Genomic DNA, 25,595 nt, shown 5'->3' with positions numbered 1-25,595 from the left:
CCAGCAAAAGGAAAATACCTAAACCTTCAAAATCAAACATCTTGGGAGATTGTTCCTAGACACTGGGGATGAAGCTGGATACAATGCTTTGCAAGGTAAATAAATGCCATTTGTAGTGGTTTCCCTTCAGTTGGTAATGCATCCAGTTAAACCCCACAAAATGCCACAAAATTCAGCTGCTATTTTAGACAGAAAGCAGAAAGAGCAACCTCACCATAGCAAGCATCACAATATTGAAAGCTGACCAACAGTCTCTTCTCCATTTCAAAATGCAAACACATCTGCAAACAGATGTTTGAAAGAGTTAAACAAATTGCAACGCTCCAAGTATACAAGTTATCATTAAAGAAACAAGCAAGGATTACACAGGAGGCCTTTGGAAACACTTTCTGGAGGAATTAAGTCTCTCCCATGAGGGGCTGTCATAGTTGAGCTTCTGCATTGCTGCACAGTTCCAGGTAGAGCAGGAAGAAATCCACACTGTTCATGTAGAGCCTGAGATGTGGGTGCATGGTTGGACCAAATGCTGTCTTTCCTCCGGGGGATGATGCTGAAATACATTGTATTCTGGCACGCCAGCATTACAGACTTCAGCAGGTCTGACAGACAGACCATGCAAGTAACAAGCTAGAAGTGGCGACTACACAAAGGAGAGGGAAGGGAGATTGATTCATTAAGACAAGCAATTAGTGGCTAAAGGAAACCCATGAACAGGCCCCTTTGAATGAATTTGAAAAGCTAAGTGATTTTGGCAGCAGCAGCAGAACTCTTGGAATTAACAGTGCTTTTTAACAGCAGCTGACAAGGACTAATTGCTGCCATTGAACATCAGGGGAGATGAGGAAAAAGGAGAGCTTGGGTAACGTGGGAGTCCTGCCAGGAGATAAACAGTCGTCTTGATATTTTACCATCATCTTGCAACAAGCAGAAAGGGCTGGTTTTATCAGAAAAAAATAAAAATCGAAAAGAATCCTAGTAACTCCTGCTGAGACACTGACATTCTGGTGGATCAGTTACCGTTTGCTTGGTGGTTACTGCCAGCTCAGAGAAATTATTCTTGATGAATCCGTACCTGTGTGAGCAAAAGAAAAAAATTTAGAGTAGAGCTCCCAGCCTACCTCAACATTTTGCATTCATCCCGGTGACATCAGCTCAGAAAATCGGATGTCCTGTGCAACACTTGGGATCAAGGAGCTCTGTGCAGCACCCATCCGGAACATGGTGTCTTAGCAGAGCAGCAAGAGACACTAGTTGTCAGGAAGTGAAAGCAAAAGAAACACCTGAATGCAAAGTACCTGGAATGGCCAATCCAGCATCTCAGACTGAAGATGGTCAGCGCAGAGACAAGCACTCCCTTTCAGATGAGACAGCATAACACACACATCTGCTTCCTCTGAGACACTAACCTCTCTGTTCACACCGTGACGTTAGCACTGTGGAGTGCCAAGGCTCAGCTTCAGAGTCAGGACAGCTCACATGCAGAACAGCTTGATCACAACCGGAATGCCATCTAGATAGTTTACCAGGCATAAACTGGAAAGGGACTTTTCAAGGCACTTGTTATCTGTACAGAGAGGTCATTTCCACAAGCTCCATCATAAACAGGTATCTTCTTTCCCAGGCTATCTAACTGTCATTCATTCACTCCTTTCTACCGATTAAGTTGTTAAGACTTCCAGTTCCTCTTGTCACTGTTCTGGACACCCTCCAGCCACTCCATCATCTTCCTTGAAGCTTAGTGCTAACACTGGATGCTGTACCCAACAGAGGATTCGCCGCACTATAAGCAGCAGGAGGATTACTTCGTACATCTCAGACAACAAAACACTAGCTATTTAATATTCCATTTCAGACACTTTTCTGCAGAACTGCTGTCTCATCAGATTTTCCCCCGTTTTGTGCCTGTGTAGCCAGTAATTCCCAGGTAACACTAAAATTTGCATTTGTTCATACTGACTTGCAACCTATTTTTCAGCCAAACCGCATCTACCTTTGATCTGAGCTGGTGCTGATGTGAGCGGGGTTGGACTAGAAGACCTCCAGAGTTCCATTATTCTACAGCCTATTCTTTAGGTGTCCTGGAGTTTACTGCGTCCAAGAAAACACCCAGTAACTGGTGATCCTTGTAGATTTGATTAGGTGGTTGCAAGTCATTCATAACTAAACTGAACTTCAGGTCAATTGAATATGAAGTTATCTCTAAGAAATTGTGAGACAACTGATTCAGGAACGTTTGGTGCAGGTATAAGGTGTCTTGCAGAAAAAACCTCCATAGGAGAAGGAGCTGTCCTCTAATGTACAGGCTGATCAAGTTGTTCCAGATTATCCTTATCAACAACTACACTTCTTAACCTGCTGTCTTTAATGAAGACAGAGTTCTCTGTGTCCATCGATGTTCTACCTGCCTTTCACATCCCACTGGAACCTGTGGCTCCAAGCCAGTTCTTCTGCACAACTTAGGAAAAAGGACACAAGGCTCATGACTAGACACTGAACTGCAGCTCTGGAGACTTTGGGTCAACTCCTCACTCTGTGATTTATCGTATAGGACACGAGAAGGCTACAGTGATCCGCTACAATGCCCCACTTTGAGAGAGGTAAAATAAACCTTATTCCTACCCACAATTCTGTCTTTTCTATTTGGTTTTTATGTTCTTCAGAGTTAAAATGAACCAACCATAGAGGATCCAGCGCAGCAGCTCCTAATTTTCCAGAGGACCTCCAGCACAAAGGCAACTAAAATAACCTTGGGTTATTCACAGTTTTTCAAAGGCAAGGGAGCAAAACAAGATATTTTAAACCATGCCAAAATTTGTTAGAAACACCAGATGGAAAATTATATTTTTCAGGAAAAAAACAAATGAGGAAGAGAATTCAGCTCTTATTTCTTTTCTAATATTAGACATCAATACAAGCATCAATAATTAATACTAACTCTTCTTCCAGAGACACAGCAATTTAATAACACAAATGCTGACAACTTATTCAAGTCAGAGAACAGATTTAAAGAGGGCTTACCCTGCTCAGGTAGCTGTTCTTGGATTTCAGCTGCATTCATTTAATTTTGCTGGAAATCTCTTTCAGAAGGCCTTTCAAATCAGACAGCTTAAGCAAAAAAAAAAGAAGCTTTGTTTATATAAAAGTCAATCTAATTAATTCAAAGAGATGAGCACAGCTTGGGACGAAGGGAAGGGAAGCGACAAAACAAGCAAGCAGTAGTAAGTACCTTAAAATACCCTAGAACATACATGTTCTAGAAAATACCATACAACATCAGCAACAACAGGCATAAAAACCCTCTTATCTGAACTCCTGCCTCCCTGGCTACCCTGTGGATGCCACCCACTACTTCAAAAGCAAAAACTGACTGCTTTTTGTATTCAATAGTCACACTGTGGTGGCAAATGAAGCAGTGTTAATATTGCTTTCCACAGGAAAGCAATGCTAATACGTAATAGGAGTAACGAGTAATTGCCTCTCCAAATATTATACCAAATGCAACAGTGCTTGAAAGGACACTCCCAAATTACAGTTTTCATTAATGCAGTGATTAATTAATGCAGTGAGCCCTAATGCGTATGTAATCCACCTAGCTAAAGAAGCAGACATCATGACAGCTACAAGCTCCCTTCTATATTCCATCTCCTCGTTCTCCTTCAAAGCAGAGATTGCAGATCAGTGGAGTTTTGTGGAGCATTCACAATGACACATGGAGCTGCCTTCAAACCCTCCCCATGCCATAACTGAACTTCATTATTCCTCGGGACATCCGCATCAAGTTTAAAGAAAAGTTTACGCCATGATCAAGGCTCATGCCTAGTACTCAGTTACATCGTCAGGCTTGTTTTTAGGACATCATCTCAAGTGAGAGCCAGTGAGAGATCCCTGGCATGCCTTGCTCTCAAGGGCACTACTCCTAAGCACTGGGCTCAGTACATTTCTGTCACTAAAGCTGAAGGCATGAATAGACAAAACAGCTTGCTGTAAGGTATTCTCTCACAGAATAAGAGGCACAATTTGGGTATTGCTTTTCAGTAGAGAATTAAGGTTACTGTATTTCCTTTCAGTTTCAAGAGGAGCATCACTAGACTCATACTTGGTCACTCACCATTTCCATTTCAGTCTTGAAAGCAAGCTATTATTTTGCAATCTAAATTATTTGACAGCAATCAAAAGAAAAATTTTGAAGTATATGTGGGCCTTTTCACCCTTGGACTTCTAAAAAGTCTGTTCTTCACACCAAAGCAACTCCCCATTTCAGAGGCAAAATACATGATTCAATCAAGCCTCAAAAAATACCCATTGTGAAGATCTTTTCAGTATCACAGTCATAAAAAGTACGACAATTCTGATAATGATGTGCTCTCTAGTAGACTGGTAACTTTATATTGCTTCAACACAGGATGTTTCTGTGAATCAGATGAGAATTGGTCATTTTAATCGTAATTAAAGGTCTTCCTACCCTGCAATATGCATGGAGCATCCTTTGTTTACCGAGCAGGTGTTGCCTGTGCTATCTGAAGCACCAGCAGGCTTGCCACAATATATCTGAACTGCTACTTCATGTCATAAGCAGAGATTAAACAACAAAAAGGTAGAATCAACTACCTCATGCCTTCAGCACTAGAAGCTAAACTTGACAGAACATGTGTTTGAGAAGAAGAGTATGTGTTACACATACTCTGACTGTGTAACGCCCCCTCTTCCCATCGGTGTTTCACGGTCCTGTTACACAGCAGAATATTGCAGTTGTATAAAATAGAAGTTATTTTTACTTCTATTCCATCCAACAAGGAATACTGAGAAACACTTCAATACTAAGCAACCATCTTTCTACTTCATTCTCCAGCACAATATGAAGCTACGTATGGAAACAAAGGTACACAGGAGTACATTAAAAAAGCCCAATTAAAATGGGGACCTGGCGATAGTAACAAAGGCTGCACGTGACTCTCGGTGATGCTCATTTTCCTTGTGGACCACTACCTGCTCTACCAGAGAGAAGTACACCCCCCCAGAGCTGTCCAAAACACAAGTACCTTTGCATCCAGTTGTCTAAATCGATGCACCATCCTGAAAACAGAAAGAGGACACAGAAGAGAGGACTGAGTCCAGGTATTAGAGAAGCCTTGGCTAACCACCCCCCTCTTTGCAAACCTGTGCAGCAGAAGTCTATCTGGAACTAAGAGATCTAAATCCTCATCTTTGGCCAATGAGTGGAGCTAAGGCAACTGCAGAGTCTGAAGCTGTCAGAAGACCGTCCTCTTTGCGTGAAGTCAGAGGTCAGTTACAAAACAGATTGCCTGCAGATGCCCCTGCTTGGGAACACCAGTCTTTCGTCCTTCCAAGAAGGGAGGGATGCAGGTGGTTTGGTGTTGTTTTTATTACAAGTATATTTACTAACACATGAATTACTGTTAGTGCTGCACTATTCCGTTTTCCTTGTCAAGATTCTTCTGCTTTCAGTATAAAAGCTATGTTTTAGTATTTGTTTGGCTTCTTATCCAATGCCTCTGGGTAGTCTTAACATAAAGTGGACAGCAATGTCCACAGCAAGGGCAGAGGGGTATGGAAGAGTCTGGTCTTTCCTATCCATTCTTGTCAGCTCTTCCCTTAAATTCAATTTAGGGAAATACTGAAGCTGCTGAAAGCTAGCTACAAAATTATGCCATCATACACAGCAGGTTACTGTTACTGTTTTCTAGCTTTCCTTACTTCTCTTTCCTCTTGTACTATTATTGTGAAAACATTGAGGCAGATCCCAAAGATAAAGTGGCATGATCTGGCAGTCAAAGAGTAGTCCGAGTCACCAACCTTCAAATACCACCATTCCAAATAGCACCTTCCCCTCTCCAGAGGTCCTTCCTACTCATGCTATTAAGTACAGACCTCTATGTAGATTGATGCCATGGGAATGCTTGATATTCCAGTTCTAACACTAAATATTCTCTGCTAACTGCATGATGTTACAGAACTAGTCAGCTATAGCACTGCTTTCCATTATGAGATCTCAAAACAGTATAGGAAGACAATATTTTATCCCCCAGTGGTAAAATAGAAAGACTCAACTACAGAAAGGTGAAATCATTTGGGAAATACTGTGGCAGACATCTGAACAAATGTGTTTAATACATCTACCTAGATACTGTGTGCATAATACACCATTTTAACGCTTGCAATATTGACATTAGCATTTTACCAGCCCAGTCAACTATTTCTGAAGACAGTCCACAGCAGCTGACAAAAAAGCCATCATTTTACTCAAAAAATAAAAAGAAAAGGCACATTTATGGTGCTTATTTATGTACTCATTAGTTTGTAAACATTTAGAGTTGCTGAAAACTTGACTTCACTAAAAATATTCAATAGAAAGTTAAGAGAGTGAAGGCAAAGAGGGACAGACGTACTCTTCTGATGAATCATTTGCTTTGGTATTGATTTTGACAAGGTAGTTTTCCTTCATGACAGCTTCCCATGCCAGAATTTCATTGTCCTCATTTTTTGAGCCTGTGAAATGTATGTGAAGAAAAACAACACTAGATTCAGTTAATTTGCCTTTCCAATGCTAAGATGCAAAAAGGCTGGGTTAGTGCTTGCATTCAGAGGCTAATGATTCCCTTCTCTGCATCCAGAGCATTTGCAGGCCCACTTCCCACCTGGGACATAGCACTGATAAAAATGACATTAAGGCATTTTACTGTATGCTCCTGTCAGAGTTGGTTAAAAAAAAAAAAGAAAATAGAAATAAAAAAAAAAACCCAACAAGCTTCAAAAGTCTTTCTGAAATTTTTTGAGTCTTGGTTAATGCGAATGCTTTGTGAAATGGCAGCTGTTCAACAGCCACAGGACATTACAGCAAGTTCCTATCTGAGTTTAAGCTTTCCATTTATTTCTACATTATCCCATATTGGATCATTAAAAGTAACACATGTTAAGAACCATGTTGTATGACTTATCATTGAACTAAAACATTTCAAAATGATGACGCATTGTCTTCTCTAAAAAGCATCTCCTGTTGATGCTGTAACGTCAGCAAACAGAGCAAACCACTTTGAGGCATCAAAGTCCTCCAGAGTAATACTTCTGCTTCTACCCTGTTCCAACAGGACAGCACAAACCGCAGGGGTTTTAATAAAAAAAACTTAGCTGAGACAAAAGCAGCCCACACTGGCAAATGTCTGAAGCCCCATTTCCTCCACTCAGTGCTCCTCCGACCTCACACAGCCTCAGTTGTTCTCCCAGATACCACCAGCCATTTAAGCACCCAAATCCCAACTATTTCTACGAGTAAAGCTGGGAAGCCAGGATTCTGCAATAGTCAATACGTTAGTGTGCTTTCTCCATGCAGTTCTCAGTTCCTGTCACCAGCTCAACCTCAATGATATTCTGGTTCTAAATAATTCTTTCATTCACTTTTAGAACTGCAACATCAACAGTGCATCACTTGGGCAGGAATATCTGCAACTAAACAACCTCCCCAGCAAGGAAATGGAACAGTGATTTGGACAGCCAGAATTATTTAGTCAGTGCTAAGAAAATTTATACCTCAAAGCAGGCATCTTTCTCCTAAACTAATAACAAATCCAGACCGTGCTGCAGGGCAACAGCCAGGTTGCTGATGGATGGGAATAAGTCTGTCAATTAACTCAACTTACCCTCTCTCATCTGCTTCTGAATGGCACTTAAAAAAAAAAGAGAAAGCACTGCATTTGTTGGGGGGGGGAAAAGGTTTGTTAAAACAATTCATATCTGTGCCCTCTGACAGAGTAAATAAGGGGGAAGTAGCTAGAGGACTAACTCAGCCACTCCAGCATTTTTGAGGTGGTTTGCCCATTTGGCCATGCCCAGAGGGCCAGGAGACTCTCTGCATTCTCTTTCAATCACTCACCAGCAGGCAGAGGAGCCTCTGAAGAAGATTGGGCTCTACTAGGCTGCCCTAGCAGTTACTAGCTGTCTTAGCTGGGAGATTGTAATGGAAGGACAAAAATAAATGCAATTCCAGAAGGTAGAGTGGCAAGCAGAGACTAAGATCACACCTTGTACAAGTTACCTAAACATTCAGAGCATGTAAGATCAGGGATCTCTGCCACTTGGGAACAGTGCAGGAGGGATGCACTACCAGATGCTAATGACAACCAGGATGGTTTACATTTTTCATGTAGACCATGAAGATGACACTCAGCTGCTGCAGGCTCTGGATAATTTATTCAGTGTATTTTTTCAATACAAAAAAACCCTTTCAAAGCTAGGAATCAGCATAAGCAACCCTAAACTGATAGGATAATTTGAGGACTTAGTTTACATACATGAGGTAATTCTGCCTTGAAATGGCTTGGACAAGAAAGCACTGGATAACTGCACAGTAGTCAACTGGAGCAGGTCTCACGGTAGAACACAAAAGTTCTCTAACCAGACCAAAACCAAAGGTATGAAGGGTAGGGATCACAACCATGCTCAATTGGAGTTTTAGCATAGGGAGTCAGGAGTATAATTCCCCATATCCCAGAGAGTGCAGATCTTGAGTACTGAAGAGAGATTATGGCTGAGAAGCAGCCAGGGGCTTTGATCTGAATCTTATCAAAGAGATTTCCAGCAACACAGTGGAACTGCTCCTCATTTCAAGTACAACCACCTCCTCCAAGGTCTACATTCCCAAAACACTAACTGTCTGGTTGAAGCACACCATGCCACGGAAGAGTTGCAATGCATCTGCCACAGAGATGACTTCTAGGCAGTAAGGAATAATCCTACTCACAACAAATAGATGGCTCTTTACTTTCTTTCTTACAGCAGCATTTGAAACATTTCCTCATCACCATGAATATGTAGGCAAAGATGACAAAAGGGAAAGGGATAGTCAAGCGACTGCAGTATTCTTGGACCAAGAAGTAACGTTGGAACTTCCACACCTGGTCGTTGTTCTCTTGTACTGATCCAACAGTGTAACTAACAGGTGAAGAAAGAGAAAATACATACAGCATTAGTTATTCACCAAAGACCTCCATCAGAGCCAAGTAACAGTGTTCCTCTTTATTAGAGCAGGGCATGTTTTCATAAAGTCATCCTGGAGCTGGTAATTTTTACTGATCAGGAGGTTATTGAGTTCATCCTCCTTTTTAATGAGAAATTTGAAAATGGGAGTAACTAAGGCCGTAGAAAAAGAAAAAAAAACTGAAGTTACAAATAAACTGGAAAAAACAGGCACAGGGAGAAAATACTCCACATACTTTCACTACCTTAGCTCTAGGCAATTGTCTTCCAGCCTAGACACATGAGAACAGAACGCTTCTTTGCAAGATACCGTGTCTCATTAATTCATCATCTAACTTCTTTCTAAGCAAAAAAAGATCCAACCTAAAAATAGAACATCTACAGAAAATGAAAAGCTCCTGAGATTTTTAGTGGAGGCATTAAGAATGCTCCAGGCATGGATCAAACCTACTGCACCAAGCATTGTAATGAACCCAGCAAAGCAACAACCCCGAGAGCAAGCAGCTCCCAGACTGCCTGACCTTTCATTGCTGACATTAAATGGCAGATGGATGCTTCCAAAGTGTCTGTGTTGAGATCCTAACAGACCCTTGCATGAGATAAGCTAAAACCTTCACCTGGCAGAAATCATCTTTTGTTTTAGAAGATAAATACAATCCTGAATTTCAGAAGTATCTAAACTGTAATATTCATCCTTTTCAGCTAATGCCTACTGGATGCAAAGAAAAAGTTGGATTCTCTGTTGTTAAAATTAATATATAATTGTAATTACAACATATAGAGACATTGATTGGACTGGCATCTAATAGACATCAGCATTATTAAAGACTGACAAATACTATGTACACATTTGTCTGAGTAAGAGCCATCACAGATTCACATGTTTAACTGCATCAAGAAAAAAATCATCTGGGATTGCTGTTTGCCCACTGGGCTTCCTGACTTCACTACAATCCAGCACTCCTGCTTGATTAAGTTGTTCAATCTATTGTTAAAATGAACCATGCAAAGCTCAGAGTGTCGTTAGAGAATTCATGTTGGGTCCACAAAATAAGCTGAACTGGCAAAACCTCATTTTTACTGGCATAACTGTATAAACCAGAGCATTTGTCATTAGGTGCTGTTAAAATAAGTGTTCTAACAAATATCAAAGGCTTCTAGGGTAGAGCTGGCTTACTGCTATACTTTTCTTTATTAATGTGAATTGCTTTCACCCTTTCTAGGGAGTATAATCCCTGTCTTCCATTTCCAGGTCCTGTGCAGGCTAGGAAAACACATGTACAATAAATAGATATGCTGCAGCAGTCCTAGCTGCCTTGCCAAAAATCACATTTCTGACTGTCTTTGGAGCTCAGCTCAGCACGGGAAGAAAGGTTCAGAGCAGACGGAAGAGCAGATCCCAAAGCTGAGGCGTTCTCAACTCATCACACTAATACATCTCATCCCAGGCCATGAAAAATTTGCATTGTTATTCAGAAGGGAGATCCTCTTGAGGCAAACCAAGCACCCTTCGCAGTTCTAGAAATACTCTTGTTGCCAAAGCACATTCTTGCCAAGCCTGTCACTGCCAAGGTACCATCAAACACACAAAAATAAACATAGCGGACCTCAAGAATGATGCGCAGAGGTTGTAAGTATTTTCGTTATGCTGCAAGGGAACGCAAAGCAGAATAGAAGCAGGGCTGGGAAGGAGAACAGAGCCACAGCACTGATACAACTGTATTCACAAGTCAAAAGTGAGACAGGAGGGCAACACGCTCCAGAAGCCTGATATGAAGGACTTCCCGTTATTAACTCTGTGTCAGAGCTTGCAGTGTAAACAACAAAGATTTCTGGAAGAAGCTGAGGAAACTTTTCCCTGTTCTTGTTGGTCCCAGTGCAGTCAGCATATATTAGATAATGTGCACAACAGCCACCATTTTTATTTGGCAGTTCAGTGCTGGCTGTGTGATAAGGTCAGCAGTTACCAGCACCGCATTTCAGGTGTCTGATCCACCTGCATGCTGTTACACCTCACTAGATGCCAGAATAAGGCTCCTGACTGGTAGACCCACAGACAGATAAATTACCATATAAAAACAGAGGTGATGGCATTTTTCAAGACAAAGTCCTTTCGTATGTCCCAAGGAGATGTGGCCCGTTGCCTGTGGTATAAGTCAGAACAATAAATAGCAGGTCCACCAGAGCAGTAACAGACCCATCATCACCACACAGCAGTTCTGGTTAATAAAACAATAGTGTCATAAAAGGACTGCGACAATAACTCATTTATTCAGTCTAGTGAGCTCAGTTGTGCAGCAACTCATACTTGGTAAAGCACTGACGCATCTATCACCCTCTGTGTGAACCACAGGAGTTATTATTAAGCCCACTGTGCAAAGGATGCTTAGAGAAGTAGTAAAAGGCCAGGCAGCAATCCATCCCCAGGATGTAGTACCAGTTTCGATCAGACTGCTGAGAGAAATGCTGAATAACCTTGCCTTTGTTCACCTTCCCACACCACACCCTTAACTTGAGAGGTCCGTTTCAAGCTAGGAACCCTGTCCAGATTACTCCTAGCAATTCCTCTGCAAAAGACACAGGCAGAGTCCAAGGGCTGGCTTCCTGCTGTTTCCCAGGACTTCATTCCCTTTCTCAGAGGGATACTGATACAGAGATCACAAGCAAGTGATCGCTCCTTTATTACGTACCCAAACATGGCCACGAGCAGGTTCACAAGGAGGATGTTAGTTGAGAGCATGTAAATGCAGACAAGAGGAATGGTAATCCACTCTGGGAAGCGGGGTTTGTTGTTGGCATCCAGCTCCACACACAAGGGCTTGGACTCATTCCCAGAAAAGGTGCAGCGGTCAAAGTTGTAGGTGGTGCCTCAGAGGGTAAGAACAGAGAGCAAACAGTGAGCTTTCTCCCCTTCTTTCTGTTGGGTCAAGCCCCAGGTACTGCCACTGACCACAATATGTGTGGCCTCCTCCTTCCCTGCCTCCCCACAGAATCACTGAATTGTTTTGGTTGGAAAGGACTTCCAAGATCATCAAATGCAACTATTAACGTAACACTGCCAAGTCCACCACTAAACCATGTCCCTGAGCACCACATCTACATGTCTTTTAAATACTTCCATGGATGGTGACTCAACCACTTCCCCGGGTTTTATGTCCCATCAGACATAAACCCTTGCCTCGTTGCTGCTCAAAGGAAAGGGGTCAACACAGGACAGGACAACCACTGAAAGGACAGAGCCTTCCACCCACCCAGGATAGCTTCCCACATAAGATAGCTACCATCAACATCATCAGGGTACTGGCCAAACATAGCCAGGTATGGCTCATAGATGACGGATCGAAATATCCACTCCCAGCGGTGCTCGTTCTTCCTCAGGATGCCTTGCCTGGCCACTCCAAAGGCCACCATCCACACAGCAAAGAGGAATAGGAAGAAGAAGACATCTATCATCTAAAAAAAGGACAACAAGCAAACACATCAGTGCCCCACTGCATGCCTGTTGCAAGTCACTCATGGCTTTTTTTCTCCCTGATTTCATATTAGTGGGGAGAACAAACATTAGAAAAGCCTACACAAGTTAGCACCATTTTAATGCAAGCTTTCAGATCACTGCTCCATAAATTACAGTCACCAACACACACACATGCAAATAATTGACCATTCCCACTCAGGGAACTTCAAAAATGTTTACGCAACCATAAAACTAAGGCACGTTTCAGAATATAGGATATGCCCCTAGTGTCGGATAGGCTCCACCCACAAGAGCCAAGTCCACGTACAAAGACTATTTATGCAACAACTGTAGCTGTAGACCCTGCAGTCGAGTGTCAGGTGAAAGCAGCCACCCCTTCTGAAAATGCCACTCTGGATGGCTTCAAACCAGTGTTTATAGTCCAGACACCAGCTAACAGTTTCATGGATTTCTGGCTCTTAACAATATACAGATAACTGAAGACTGGTAATATCTTAGCTGAGCTTTCCCATTTATTGCAGATCCCCCCTCCGTCAATATCTGCCTTTCCACTAGCCCCAAGCATCTTTATTATTAGACTTACTCAAAAACTTGTCCCTTTTGAAGAAGGCCAAACAAGAGGAAGATGTACAGGAAACAATCCTGTGTTGTTGCTTCCATATCATAAGGCACTTTAGGACCAGGTAATCTCTAAACTTCAGCTTTGCAGCAGTGGTACAAGGCAAAATAAAGGCTTGCTGGGTAAGCTGCAGACCACTATTACTACTCCCATTGTCACCATACAGCTCATTTTTAAATTCCGTATACGCCAAGCCTTTGCTATGGCACAAGACAACCCAACCACTGTAGAAATGCAGAAAGATAAGGAAAACCTCTCCTAAAGACATCTAACAATACTCGCTTCACGTGCCCTTTGAGTGCCACTCCCCAAACACTCCCCATGTTGAGTGCACTTCAGATCTCTTTTCTTTGGAGTAGGCATGTGTGGCCATGCAGAGGTATCACTGGAGAGAAGATCAGCTCCAAGTGACATGCACAGATTCAAGCAGACGTACTCCAGCTCTCCAGTGCTCCTCATTCCCACACCTACAGCAAGCCACATCTGTATTATATGGAACTCCCCTCTCTTCCTATTACCTTCCACAGTCTGCTATTAAACATACCCTCCAGCTACAAAGGACAGAATCAGTAAGGCCACGCCATGAGAGGCTCCTCACCAGTCACTTCTCCAGTTCCTGGTGTGATGGATGCAGTGGAAGACAGAAATCCTCCTCCTATATAATTTATTTTCTTTGTCTTGTTTGGGGAATGCTCGCATGAGCAACAAGAGTGATGGAATATACCACTGAAACATTTGAGACATGTCAGACAAAAGCTACCAGGAAGCAAGTTTCTTCTTCTGTTCATCAGCCTGATCTTTATTTTCTCCCTTGCGGAGGTAGAGAAAAAGGCTTTGCTCTTAATTAGGTCCTATTTAAATCTTAATTAATCCTATTTAGCAGATTTAAGAGAAGGAGAGAACTTGCTGCTATCATCAGAATGGTGGTGATTTTCACTCTTGAGGAAAAACAAGGCATCTCACATCATTTATTTAGACTCTCTTGAATAGCTGCCAGAATCTTACCATCCTTTGCAGCATAATAATTTTGGGTCCTAAATTCCTGCTAACAGTGAAAATATGGATCAGCCTCAGGGTAAAAACTATGTAGTCCAAACAGAAAATGACTTTCCCAGAATACCAAGAGCTTTCATCAGATGAGTGAAGCCTGATGGAGACAGTAAAAGAAAATTAAGAGAAGCATTGGGTAAAGCACGCTGAAGTCAGGTAAAAATACACTGAAACGGGGAGTGGAAATGAGTAACTGGAAACCAGAGCACAGCTATGCACAGCCCCATGCCCTCTCCCACCCACTCCCAGCAGATGACATGTGGTAGAACTGTTTAACTGCACACTTTGTTTACACCCTTACTATCTTAGTTAGTCACTGTGTCTCCTCTTCCCCTCTAAAACTATGAACAAAGAAACTCCCACAGCCCTCCAAAAACATCTCAGTGCAACAACCACTCTGCTGCACTGAGACAACAAGAATTAAGTTACAGTTGACCAAACAACTGCACTGTAAAATGTGTTTCATCGTTTGTCATGGTTGTTAACTCACCCATTCATGTAAAACAGCTTATATGAGCTAATGACATTCTGTAAGACTCTTGTAGGTACAATTACAGTCCCCTTAAATACAACAGACTAAAGCTCAAGGACTCCAGATTACCCTATAAAATAGTCAATAACAGGAACCAGGGAAAATCCCAAAGAACTTCTGACTCTCTGAGATACTAGCCACCTTACCCTGCAACTTTGTCTGATATGCTCTATACAGCCAATCTTGAAGGCATTGTCATGAACCCTAAGTCTATTTCAGTCATCTTCTAAACATGCTCACCCAAACCTAAGCATTAAGAAGGGCTGTCCTGCTGGCCCAAAAAGATCTGAGTTTAGGAAAGCCACCTTTGATTTCAGGGATAGACTCAACTTCTATTAAATAAAAAAAAAAAAAAAGAGAAAATATGGCATGCAGATGTTCCCCCAATCACTTTATTTTATTACTTTATTTGGTTTTAAAGATTTAGTGTCAAGACTTGGCAGTATTGGGGCCTTCATAAAGAACAGGCAGTTTCAAGAACATTTCCCAAAATCTCATTACACATAGTCAAAACCCAGAAAGGAAGCAAAGCCATAACATGGCCACAAGAAAAGGCAGTACTCACCTGAACACAATCCCTGCTATGAAGTAGAAGATTGCTAGTGTATCCATAACATTCCACAGATCTGAGAAATACTTACTGCCATTCATGTACCACTGGAAAGGAAAAAGAGCAGCAAGTAACCACCGCACATGCTTTTGATCAAAGATGCAGATTTAATTTATTCTTTTAATTACCTGGCGCTCTACTTCTGAATTGCAAGTCTAGTGAGAATCTCTGCCCATTTCCAGACTGACTGGTACTGTATCCTGGACATAGAGTTTGCACAAGAACCAACTTCAGGATACAAGTCAGAGGTAACTCATTAGGACAAGTAAAATTTAACCAGGAGAAACCTCCACCAGGCCTGAAGAAATAGGCCAAGTCTCTGATCATAATTCTTTTTAATTTGCATTGAAATAACCAAAGCTTAGGAGAGTACTGATCAGTGAATTTCTCTATAACCGGCATATCCAAGGAAGGCAGTTCTGCTCTCAGCGCTTTTATGGGAAACAGAGATCGAGGGGAGTTTTCTTCTAAACGCAGAAGGAGCTATGAGTAGAGAGCCCCACTTTGCTATTCCAGTTGCACAATTGTGGCATTTTCTTCACGTCATGGGTTGCATTGCTGAAGATGGACAGGTGTGGCAGCTACCGGGGTGTCAGCCTCAAGATATTACCAGACACTATTTCAGCATCTTGGGACACGTACACAGCTTTCTTACTATTTAAGGTACCAAAGGTTGAGCACTGAGTGGGGACAGCATGTCTGACACCCATGACATTGGGCTGTTTCTGTCTAGTAACTCCCTACATCAAACCTAAGTTGTCTTGCTATATGTGACAGTGAACTGGTGTTTTATGCGAACAGCTAGATGCATAGGGTCCAAATGTCTTTCACAAAGCAGTAAGTGTATCACTGCACTACAGCTGTATTAAACGCAGCAGGTTTAAGCTTGATGCCTTTTATATTAAGGGCACAACTGCAGATAGAGGAAAGAAAGTAGGTTTTGGTCTACAGCAGAAAGGGAAAAAACAGGCAGATGCATGCAAACAAGTAAGAATAACTGAGATTGCAGTGTAGTTCAGTCCTTCAAATACCAAGTAGTTCCCAGAGCTAAGAGTTAACATGCATAGAGGTTCTGTCCAGATTCCTTCTCTGAGAAAACTAGGCTTTCCTGCACACCCCACAAGTCTACCCACTCACCTGGCTGAAGGCTACATCCATGTGGCTAAGAAGATTGCAGGAAAAAGGCATCTCTGATTTCACTATTGCCATGACAGCTCTAAATAGGATATCAGAAAGTAGCTCCAGCTAGTTAAAAATCTCTAAAACCATCAGAAGTGAAAATAGGCCTGAGCCAGTGGCTTACAGTTCAGATACAGTTCAGTTCTCCTGAACAATGAAACAATCTGCTTTACATTTGGAGCACTTTCTAGTAGCTGTCACCTCCACAGACACACCACTCTCTAATCAGAGGGCTGATTTCTCCTCAAAACTAGTTATCCGACTGCAGCAGCTACAGCGGAACCCCAGGCAACATTACTCTTCCTTTGATGTGAAAACAAAATCTGAGACATCCCTTTTTTTTAAATATTAAGGACATAGATACTATTTTGACTGCAGAGTTGGACCAATGCATACCCAGTCTATCTCAGAGGAAGCCAAGGAAAAATTTTGCTGAGAAGCTTAGAGACTTGGGACAGCGCTCTGTGTTTTGCTCCTTAGCAACATTGGTTTGAAGCCAGGACACTGGCTTAAGATAACTTTAAATCTTCAATGAAGTCTCTGGTTTCAGCAGCCTCCACTCCCACAATCAAATTGGTACAGTCTGGCCACCAGCTATTAATGGGATTACTGGGATCTGAAGCTGTTCTACCTGCTCAGGGTAGAAATAAATAGTGACATCGGTAGGAAAAAAGGTTTCTATCCCTAAGGCTTTCCCCCAAGATTATTGCTGGGTACACATGGGAAGTGCAAGGACAGGTCCAGAGACACCAGAACCTAAATCAGCAGAAACAAACACTCCATTAGCGTTTTCATTGCAACAAAGTATTATTTTTCCCCCATTTTCCTTAGCAAGTAAAGTTGCCTTAAACAGGGTACCACCTTGACTATTAGAAAGGAAAAAGACCACACAGCAAGTTAAGCACAGTAACATCAACACTCAGCAATGTCATCTGAGCTCACGTAAGAAATGTTACCGCAGGGTGGTCTGATCCAGCAGATGACCCACAAACACTCATGAGGAGACTAATGCCTTACAGGACAATCAGAAAGCAGCACTGCACTGAAGCCACACACCCATTTCTCTTCTGATTTCACCAGCATCTTCCCACTATTCTGAACACTGAATGGTAGGGACCCGCTTGCCTGAAAACCAACTTATTTCACATGTCCCCTTACATGTGAAATGAGAAGAATATCAACTACGTGGCTGGCTATAAAGGCAGTCCCACATGCTGTTCCTACACCAGCAAAGCAGGCAGTCCAAAGCTGGTCCTTGGGGCTACGTGAAACAAGCAAAAACTGTATTTATGATTAAAAAATAAACAGAAATACATAATGGTATTGTTCATTGGTCAAAAAAAAAAAAAGGTGGAGGGGATGTGGAAAAGAGAGGCAGGAATCACTTGATTTAGAGGTATGCACGCAGATAAATGTGTTAAATCTAACCTCCTATTCTCAACTGCTTTGGCAAGCCAAGTCAAGCATTCCTGAGAAATATCTCCACTGGCATCAGCTTATCCACACAGCCTCAAAGTCAATACATATTCCTCTTGGTGCATGGACACTGCAGCTATTGGGGCACAAGCAGAAATTGAACATCAGGGGAAAAAAAAAAAATTCATTGTGCTTTAAGTTGCCTGAACATATCTCCCAAGAAGTGGTTCCCCTGTAACTGAGAAGCAGCCTGCACTGCCTTACACTACTAGGAGGAGAAAAAATACAAGGCTTTTAATCTAGCACTAAACATTTTTGGTTTGCAAGAGCTGCCTACTTGTCTCACTTCATCACAAAGCAGAATGAAGACCAGCACGTAAAGGATCATCTCCAGGACGGTAGGTTCCTTCTGGAAATCCATAAGCAACACATAGGCGAAGAGCAACAGGAAAGCGATGTAGAAGATGACATTCCAGGAGAAGACCACAAAGGGGGAGGTGAAGAAAGACACATAATACAAGAAGAGTTTCTTACTCTTCTCCACAGGCTTTTTCCTGAGGAATTAAAAGAGGGAAAAGGTCTCAAAAGCACAGCTTTTATGCCTGGAAACATTTGTGCTCTTCATCAAAGTGAAAACGAGAAAGGTGCAAAGTCTAGCACAGGACACTACTTTAAAGGTAATGCCATTCTGCATCCACTGACTTCAGGCACGCACATAAATTGGCACATCTTAACTTCAGAGCAGAGTGATGACAGGATCTGTCAAAAGCTCATTGAGCCATTAAATATCTTTACTTGGGAATGATTGAACACTGGAACAGGTTCCCCAGTGAGTCTCCATCCTTGGAGATACTCAAACCCCAACTGGACACTGTCCTGGGCAGCCTGCTCTATCTGACCCTGCTTTGAGCAAGGGGTTGGACTGGATGATCTCCAGAGGTCCCTTCTGGCCTGAATTGCCCTATGATTCTATGATTAATTGACTTGCTTTGCTTCTGCTAATGAGAAGCCAGTTGATTACCTGAACGAGATGAAACCACAGCCTATTAAAGGGAAAAAGAACAGACACAGTATAATCTTCCAGTTCTTAGTATCTCTTGAAATCTCTCCATACCACTGCTTGGAAAGGAAATTCTGCAGGGAAGAAGAAAATATCCTCATTTGTTCTAACAGCAACAAAATAGCCTAAGAATCTTATTAGAGGACATCTGATTTAGTAAAAAAAAAAAAACAAAACCCAAAAAAAACCAACCAACCAACAAAACTTTGAGATTTCAATCAAGATAACTGGGATTCCTGTTTCAACAATACAGAAAGCTTTCTGCATTGGTAACAGTGTGCTGGTTCCTTAGTCCAGCCATTCCTCATTCTACGTGACAAGGAGTTTGAAGTGAGGCTGAGCAGGACTTGACCCAATTTAGAAGATACTTCATGCTGGGCAGTACATCCACACTGTGCCTACCTGGGAGTTGTGCCAAAGGAGAAGTCACTTCAGGCAGTCTTTATCATCCAGCTCATTATGATTTACAGCTCTAAATCAAGTCTTCCCCTCCTGACTTAGCATTTGTGGGCAAATCAGCCACCTCCTATTTCAAGAAGAGGAGCTACACAGCCACAGTCAGTGCTCCCTGGGGTGCATTTCACAGCACTGCAAACACTGGTTTTGTGACCACGCTGCATGACACGTCTACACTGCTGCCATGCAAAGCTCCATGTTCACAGAGGTGGGAAATCTTGCCTGGAGGCTCTCACTTCCACAAGGACAGTATCTGAGCATTGGCCTTTCACAGACTGTTCACATAGATGCAGCATTTTCACAGTAAGAATATTCACTTTTTTTTCAGTTACTCAGATCACAAGAGTTACAGTAATCTGTGCACCTTCTTTTTACTGACATTACCTGCACCCCTGGCTGTGCAATGAATTGCTGGTCTTTAGCTTCCACTGCCAGTTCCAGACAATTGCTCCCTCCCCAGGCTTCACAGGAATAGGTCAGCAGCTGCTCAGCTAGTTCTTCATCATTGCTGTAGCACTCGGTGAATAGCTCTGGAGGAAAGAGGCAGCCCCACACTGAGCTCCAATTTCAGACTCAATTTCCCACCAACTTGGGTGCAATTGTCTTCAGTGATTTCCAACGTATAACATTTTTAATATTAAAGCATGCAGATACAAGAACTCTTTCCACATTTTCAGCACAGTAAAACAATGTGTGCATTGCTTTATAACCCCACTTGCGTGTATTAAGCTTTCACACAGAATTCACGTCTGGATGGAAAACTGTAATACTAAATCAGCTCACACAGAGATAGCATTAAGTTGAGTTCTGCACTAAAAATTGAGTAAAAAATATTAACTTCTCCTACTCAAATGACTCAGTCTATCTGCTTGTTTCATCTTCTTTTCGTTCATTTAGCACTGATCTAATGACTTAGTCACAGTAGTCCCATATTAATAGTGGAGTTGAACAACAAGGGCAGAATCTGATGCTTTTTCATTGGGAAATACATCGCAAAGATAGTCGTTTTAGAAGAGCTATGAGCATCTTATTCTGCCCATAGATTTTTGCCACTAATGATGTGTGTAGAGTGAAAAATGATTTCTCTTTCCAGCTCTGGACATTTCCCACTCAAAGGCAGTGCTGTTGGTGTATCTGGGACAGAGCACAACTGCCCTGAAGAGCGATCCAGCCTCTTATAAAACACACCAGCCTTCACCAGAAGCTCTTCTCTTCAACAGTGCATTTTTGCAGGCATTTCACAAACAGCTGTTACCATAACTGCGAGGATGCACACATACAGCAATGCTTTCGGCTGGTATTACCCCATACACTGCAATATGCAGACAGATCTTGATAGACACACTTCAAAGGGACCCTGTTCACTTCTCAACATCTTGCTGAATAATCAGGCCTGAGGGCTATAGATACCTTTAAGAAAGTCTATTTAAGCAGTTTTCACCTTGTGAAGTAGGAGAACTTTCTGGTAACGAGCAAGGTATTTTCAGTGTGGCCTTGTGCCACTCCTTAGTGGATAGTGAAATAGCTTTGCTGATACACACAAATAAAAATAAGGCTCAAGTTCAACAGGTCAACCCAGTCTCCATGAGCCCCAGAAAAGGAATAAACATGGTCTGCTTTTAGGAGCAATAAAACAATATCCATATCTATAGAGATTTTCAAGATTCAGCTAAAAGAAGCCATCACTGAACTCATTTAGTCTGGTGATAACACCACCTCAACGAGAAGGCTGGACTAGATGCCTCCAGAAGCCCTTTCCAGCAACATTTCAATGGTTCCCTATTCAACCTGCAGGGCTATTACACCTTAACTGTCACCTAATCTGACTTATGGCCATGACAGCAAATTGCTGGGCAGCAATGAAGTTAAAGATCCACTGTTTTCTGCACCAGGCAAGAGAACAAGGCCACAACCTGCAATAAAGCCCCAGAGGCAACACTGTGATGTATTTCCTTCCACATTTAGGAACCAAGGTCCTGCTCCACAGGGTGCACACCACAGGTAAGCTTCAACTTGTAAGTTGAGGGTGCTACAAATTAATCCCTGCTCTGGTATCTGCCAACTGTGCTGGCTTTCATTTGCATGTTTCCCTGAATAATTTGCAGGATAACTAGATGCTGAGGAAACATTAGCATTATTGCTCACGAAATGGAAGTTCTAAAAAAAAAAAAACACAACACACCCCCCTGCTCTCCTGTCACCCATTATCCTCATTAAATAAGAAATTATTGGTCACTCCAGCCGATGAGATGCAGGGCTGAATTCTGAATAACTGTCAGTCCTTGCAAATGGAGAAACTGAAGGTCATATAAAAGAAAAAAAACCTGAGCCAGATCTGCATTCTTAATGAGCAACAATATTGCTTGTCATCTTAGAATAAGGAAGGTATATGATTTTGCAGTTCAGAATTTGGGAATCCAATCCACTTTTTACTTGCAATTTATTCTCAGTCCCCAAAAGTACTCCTGCAAATTTGAAGGGTCGCTTTTCTCAACCTGAATATTACCAGCACTCATGCAGAAAGCTTCTCTTATTCTCTGTTCTCCTTGCTATTTCTGGGCACCCTTCTTCAGCCTTGCCATTAGAGCTAGGTAGCTTTTCTTCCCAATGAAAGAAACTCTCTAGCAACTCCCCCCACACCCACTTTTGGAGGCAAACTGTTCAGACACGACAGTTTCTACCGGGAGCAGATGGTGTGGAAGAGATTTCCAAGCAGCAAAAACACATTTTGACATTAAAGGGAAGCATTTAATGTTGGATATCTAGTTTTCTAAATAAATCTTTCTTTCTACTTCATTTTGACATGTCATTTCTTTTCTTTATAAATCAGGCTAAATTTCTGGGCAGCATTTCAGGCAAATTGAATGAATTATCTTGCCTTGCATTTTGCTGAATAAAACCAGCAAGGTTATCAGTTTGTTTTCTGCACAAAATAAAAACATTACTACGCAATCATTGCTACGCATCAGACCTGGAGATCATTTAAACAAGTAATGTTCCAAGAAAGGAAACAATTTCCTGACCCCTTCTACTACATTTTTAAAGGACTTAAAGAAGGCACTTACCTACTGCTCTTGTCTCATACTCGTTAGCGAGTTCCTCAGACTCACCAGCAGCATTTATATCATTCTTTACCTTCGCCATGCTTTTCAGGAGCTTACTGGCCCCAAGCGCTGCCAAAGTGCAACCTCTGGTCTATGGAGAGAGAGTTAAGTCATGCAAAGCCCTCTGCATGAGGGCTGAGATAAAAGGGAAATCTGAGAAAGGGATTGAGATTCCCTTTCCCTGAGAAAGGGAATGAGATAGAGTCTTTAAAAATTAACACCCTTTTTTGCAGCTGCTCAGTTGCCAGTCAAGACTGGCAAATGAAGATCCAGTTCCACAAAACAGTTGGCAACCATCAGCATACTGGTGTGATAACATCTTTTTGACCAGTCTGAAAAGGTCTTGTGTTTAACAGTTGTATATCTGTTTTGCATCTCTGGCTGAAGAGTCACAAAACAGGGTCTGCTCTGCCATGAGCTACACTACCACTTTCACTGTCCACCCATCTGGACCAGTTGGGTGTACCCAGAGCTGCCCAGACTACACTAGTCCATTCCATTCAAAACATCTATACGTACAGGGAAGAAGCACTCTGTTTCAGACACAAAGACCAACATGAGCACGAGCATCCATTAGCTTTGCTTTCATTAGCTTCACATTTACAGCCTGTGAATTATGTATTTGATACAATCATCACTAAATGTATTAATTAGAACTAGAAGTGGGTTTCAATCAAATACCTGGGATCAGAACACATCCATGTTATGGAACGGGTGGGAACTCAGCATCCAAGCTTGAACACAGATGAGAACATACAACTATAGGTAAATGCTAGCTGGACTGCTGACTCACACAAGACATTAGGAAAGGAAAGTATGAAATCCACATGCAAACACAAAATGGTTAATACTAAACCTACTTACAGAGCCATCCAGCAATTATCTATTGTGGTTTTGTGTTTGAAGATAAATCCAGAGCCTTCAAAGGCCAACAAACCAAAGACAAGGAGCACCACAGTGCTGTTTGCAAAGAGGAATAAAGGAGAATTCAACTTACTTGCTCCCAAATGACTTTAGACAATTCTTTCTTGTTCTGAAGAACTGACCAGATAAACAGAGCTTGCAATGGATGCCTTGTGATAGGACACTCATCCTGAAAGAAAGAGCAACAACTCCTCAGACCTAAGCTCACTAAACTGTTTTCAAGTGGAAAAAGTCCTTAGAGCCCACCACTCTCCTGTTTTCGTGTTTTCTTCCTTTTACAGCCAGCCCACCAACCCCCTCTCGGCTATCTGGCACTTGTCACACACTACTGTAAGTTAGTTTATATTTTATATTTATATTAAACCCTTATATTTTCCTATTTGGTGTGGAAAAATCAGCTTGATTTTCCTAAAGTTCGCATTAAAGGAAATTTGGGTCAAAACCATTTTCTGCTTTAACCCTTGCAGCTCAGATAGCCTCATTCACCATTTGACTTTGTGTTTAGAGAACACAGATTAACATCCTCTAAAAGGAATACTAACTTTATACCAATACGCCTTTTGTGTTTAAGCAAGACCCTGAACTTCACAAAAAACTATAAACAGAGAGGAATTTCTATACCACCATCTTCTTTGCCTCAGAGCAGCTAGCACCTGGGGATGGCAAAGCCATCACAAAATTACTCCTGAGCAGCAAAACTTCTAAGAACCACAAGCTTTAGTGGAAAATCTCAAAGCTAACCAGCATTTTCAAACCAAGCTTCCCCTGAATGTCACGTGTGTTGCATTGCATCTCTGAAGCCAACAACTGATTTCAAAAGTTTCCTATCCAATGCCTGAGCGCCAGTTTTGAAACTCAGATCTGGACCTCTTGTGCTGTGATAACGAAGTAGTCTGGTTCTATCTGACCAGGAAGTCCAGAAGGCGCTTGACACCCTTGCAACAAGCAAGGTTTAAGATACAAGAGTCTGTACCAAGATAAGAGTCCAAACTCCTCGTGCCCAGATCCTGATATACCAGAAACAAAACATAATTTTTGTTTTTTCCTTTCAGGGGACACACAGTGGAATCAAACTGTTCATCACTTACTGAAAGATGTATCTCCATCTCATCTTTGCTATTTTTGTCATCTCTTTTGAGACCTCTTCGGAAGTCTTCAACCATCTTCCACACAAATGTGAGGAGTGCATCATTATAGGAGTTCTTTGCGATCTGCAGGTTCTTGAACACCAAGCTGCTAAAGTTGTTCGTGTACAGCTCTCTAAGGACCTCTGTGGTAAGGAACTTCCTCAGATTCAAGCCATTTTCCAGGAAGAGACGGACAAATTTGGGCCTGTCTTTCACTAGTGCTGTGAACATGACATCCTGCAGGTCAGCAGACTAGGGAGAAATGGAAAAGCAAGTATTAGGGAGCACATGAGACATTTAAAGCCTGACTTTAAGGGCCTGACACATGTGGCTATCTGCCACATTTTCATCAGAATCAGGTTTCTTTTCTGCATGCAATTGTCTTTGTTAGATGGCCTAGAGTACTTCATGCACGGGCAGATAAACTTCGCAATCAGTGATGTCAGCGCAAGGAGGAATAGACACTCCTACTTATCACAGAGGTTGGGGTGCTGAGATAGTGGCTACTGTTACGATGTCTCTCTTCCCACTGCTCCCCTGTCCCACATCACTGTACTCAGAATTGGTCTGTACCTCCCAGTTTCGGTCATTGGTGAAGATCTCATCGCTGGCCAGGTCCAACTGGTTCCACTCCAGTAGCAGCTTCAGCTGCCCATTCCAGTTATCTCTGTCATGTTCATTGGTGCTGAAAGCTGCAGAGGAGGAACAATCCTCTAGGTAAAAGACCAGAGACAGAAGAGCTTCTTGGCATACTTATTTGTCTCTGCTTTTCACGCTCTAGCTGACAAGACCCTTAATGAAGTGTCTTTCCCCAGACTCATGCGCATCTTCCTGATTGTGTTTTAGAGGATGCTGGAGGCTTAGAGACATATTTATGGTCTAAAACAGGCCACAAAGGAGCTGCTAGAAGCACCTCATCAACCAAAATCAGCACATTTCCTTCAGTCTCCTCAGTGTCCCGCATCCTCTACACAAAAGAAATTCTGCAGGATTCCCAGTGGGGCCCTACACAAGAAGTGTCATGGGAAGCTGTAACATTCATAGGCTTTCTC

General features: G+C 42.1%; 1 protein-coding gene across 1 annotated transcript in view; it reads right to left on the bottom strand.

Annotated features, from left to right (window-relative positions):
• Positions 1-378: 378 nt before the first annotated feature.
• Positions 379-25,595, bottom strand: part of TRPM8 (transient receptor potential cation channel subfamily M member 8) — a 44,002-nt gene continuing 18,785 nt past the window's right edge. Inside the window, exons 10-25 of the mRNA XM_068407471.1 lie at positions 25,117-25,256; positions 24,505-24,795; positions 23,490-23,585; positions 22,454-22,583; positions 19,773-19,918; positions 18,894-19,006; positions 18,210-18,426; positions 15,233-15,324; positions 14,091-14,232; positions 12,273-12,444; positions 11,682-11,859; positions 8,756-8,946; positions 6,408-6,507; positions 5,040-5,073; positions 3,019-3,105; positions 379-1,072 (exon numbers count right to left, since the gene is read on the bottom strand). Of these exons, the coding sequence (XP_068263572.1) occupies positions 3,055-3,105; positions 5,040-5,073; positions 6,408-6,507; positions 8,756-8,946; positions 11,682-11,859; positions 12,273-12,444; positions 14,091-14,232; positions 15,233-15,324; positions 18,210-18,426; positions 18,894-19,006; positions 19,773-19,918; positions 22,454-22,583; positions 23,490-23,585; positions 24,505-24,795; positions 25,117-25,256 (2,093 nt within the window). The 3' untranslated portion in view covers positions 379-1,072; positions 3,019-3,054. The remainder of the gene's footprint in view (positions 1,073-3,018; positions 3,106-5,039; positions 5,074-6,407; positions 6,508-8,755; positions 8,947-11,681; positions 11,860-12,272; positions 12,445-14,090; positions 14,233-15,232; positions 15,325-18,209; positions 18,427-18,893; positions 19,007-19,772; positions 19,919-22,453; positions 22,584-23,489; positions 23,586-24,504; positions 24,796-25,116; positions 25,257-25,595) is intronic.

This window comes from Nyctibius grandis, chromosome 9 (assembly GCF_013368605.1).
Source record: "Nyctibius grandis isolate bNycGra1 chromosome 9, bNycGra1.pri, whole genome shotgun sequence".
NCBI classification, from domain to species: Eukaryota; Metazoa; Chordata; class Aves; order Nyctibiiformes; family Nyctibiidae; genus Nyctibius; species Nyctibius grandis.
This window is presented reverse-complemented; position numbering and strand designations above follow the sequence as displayed.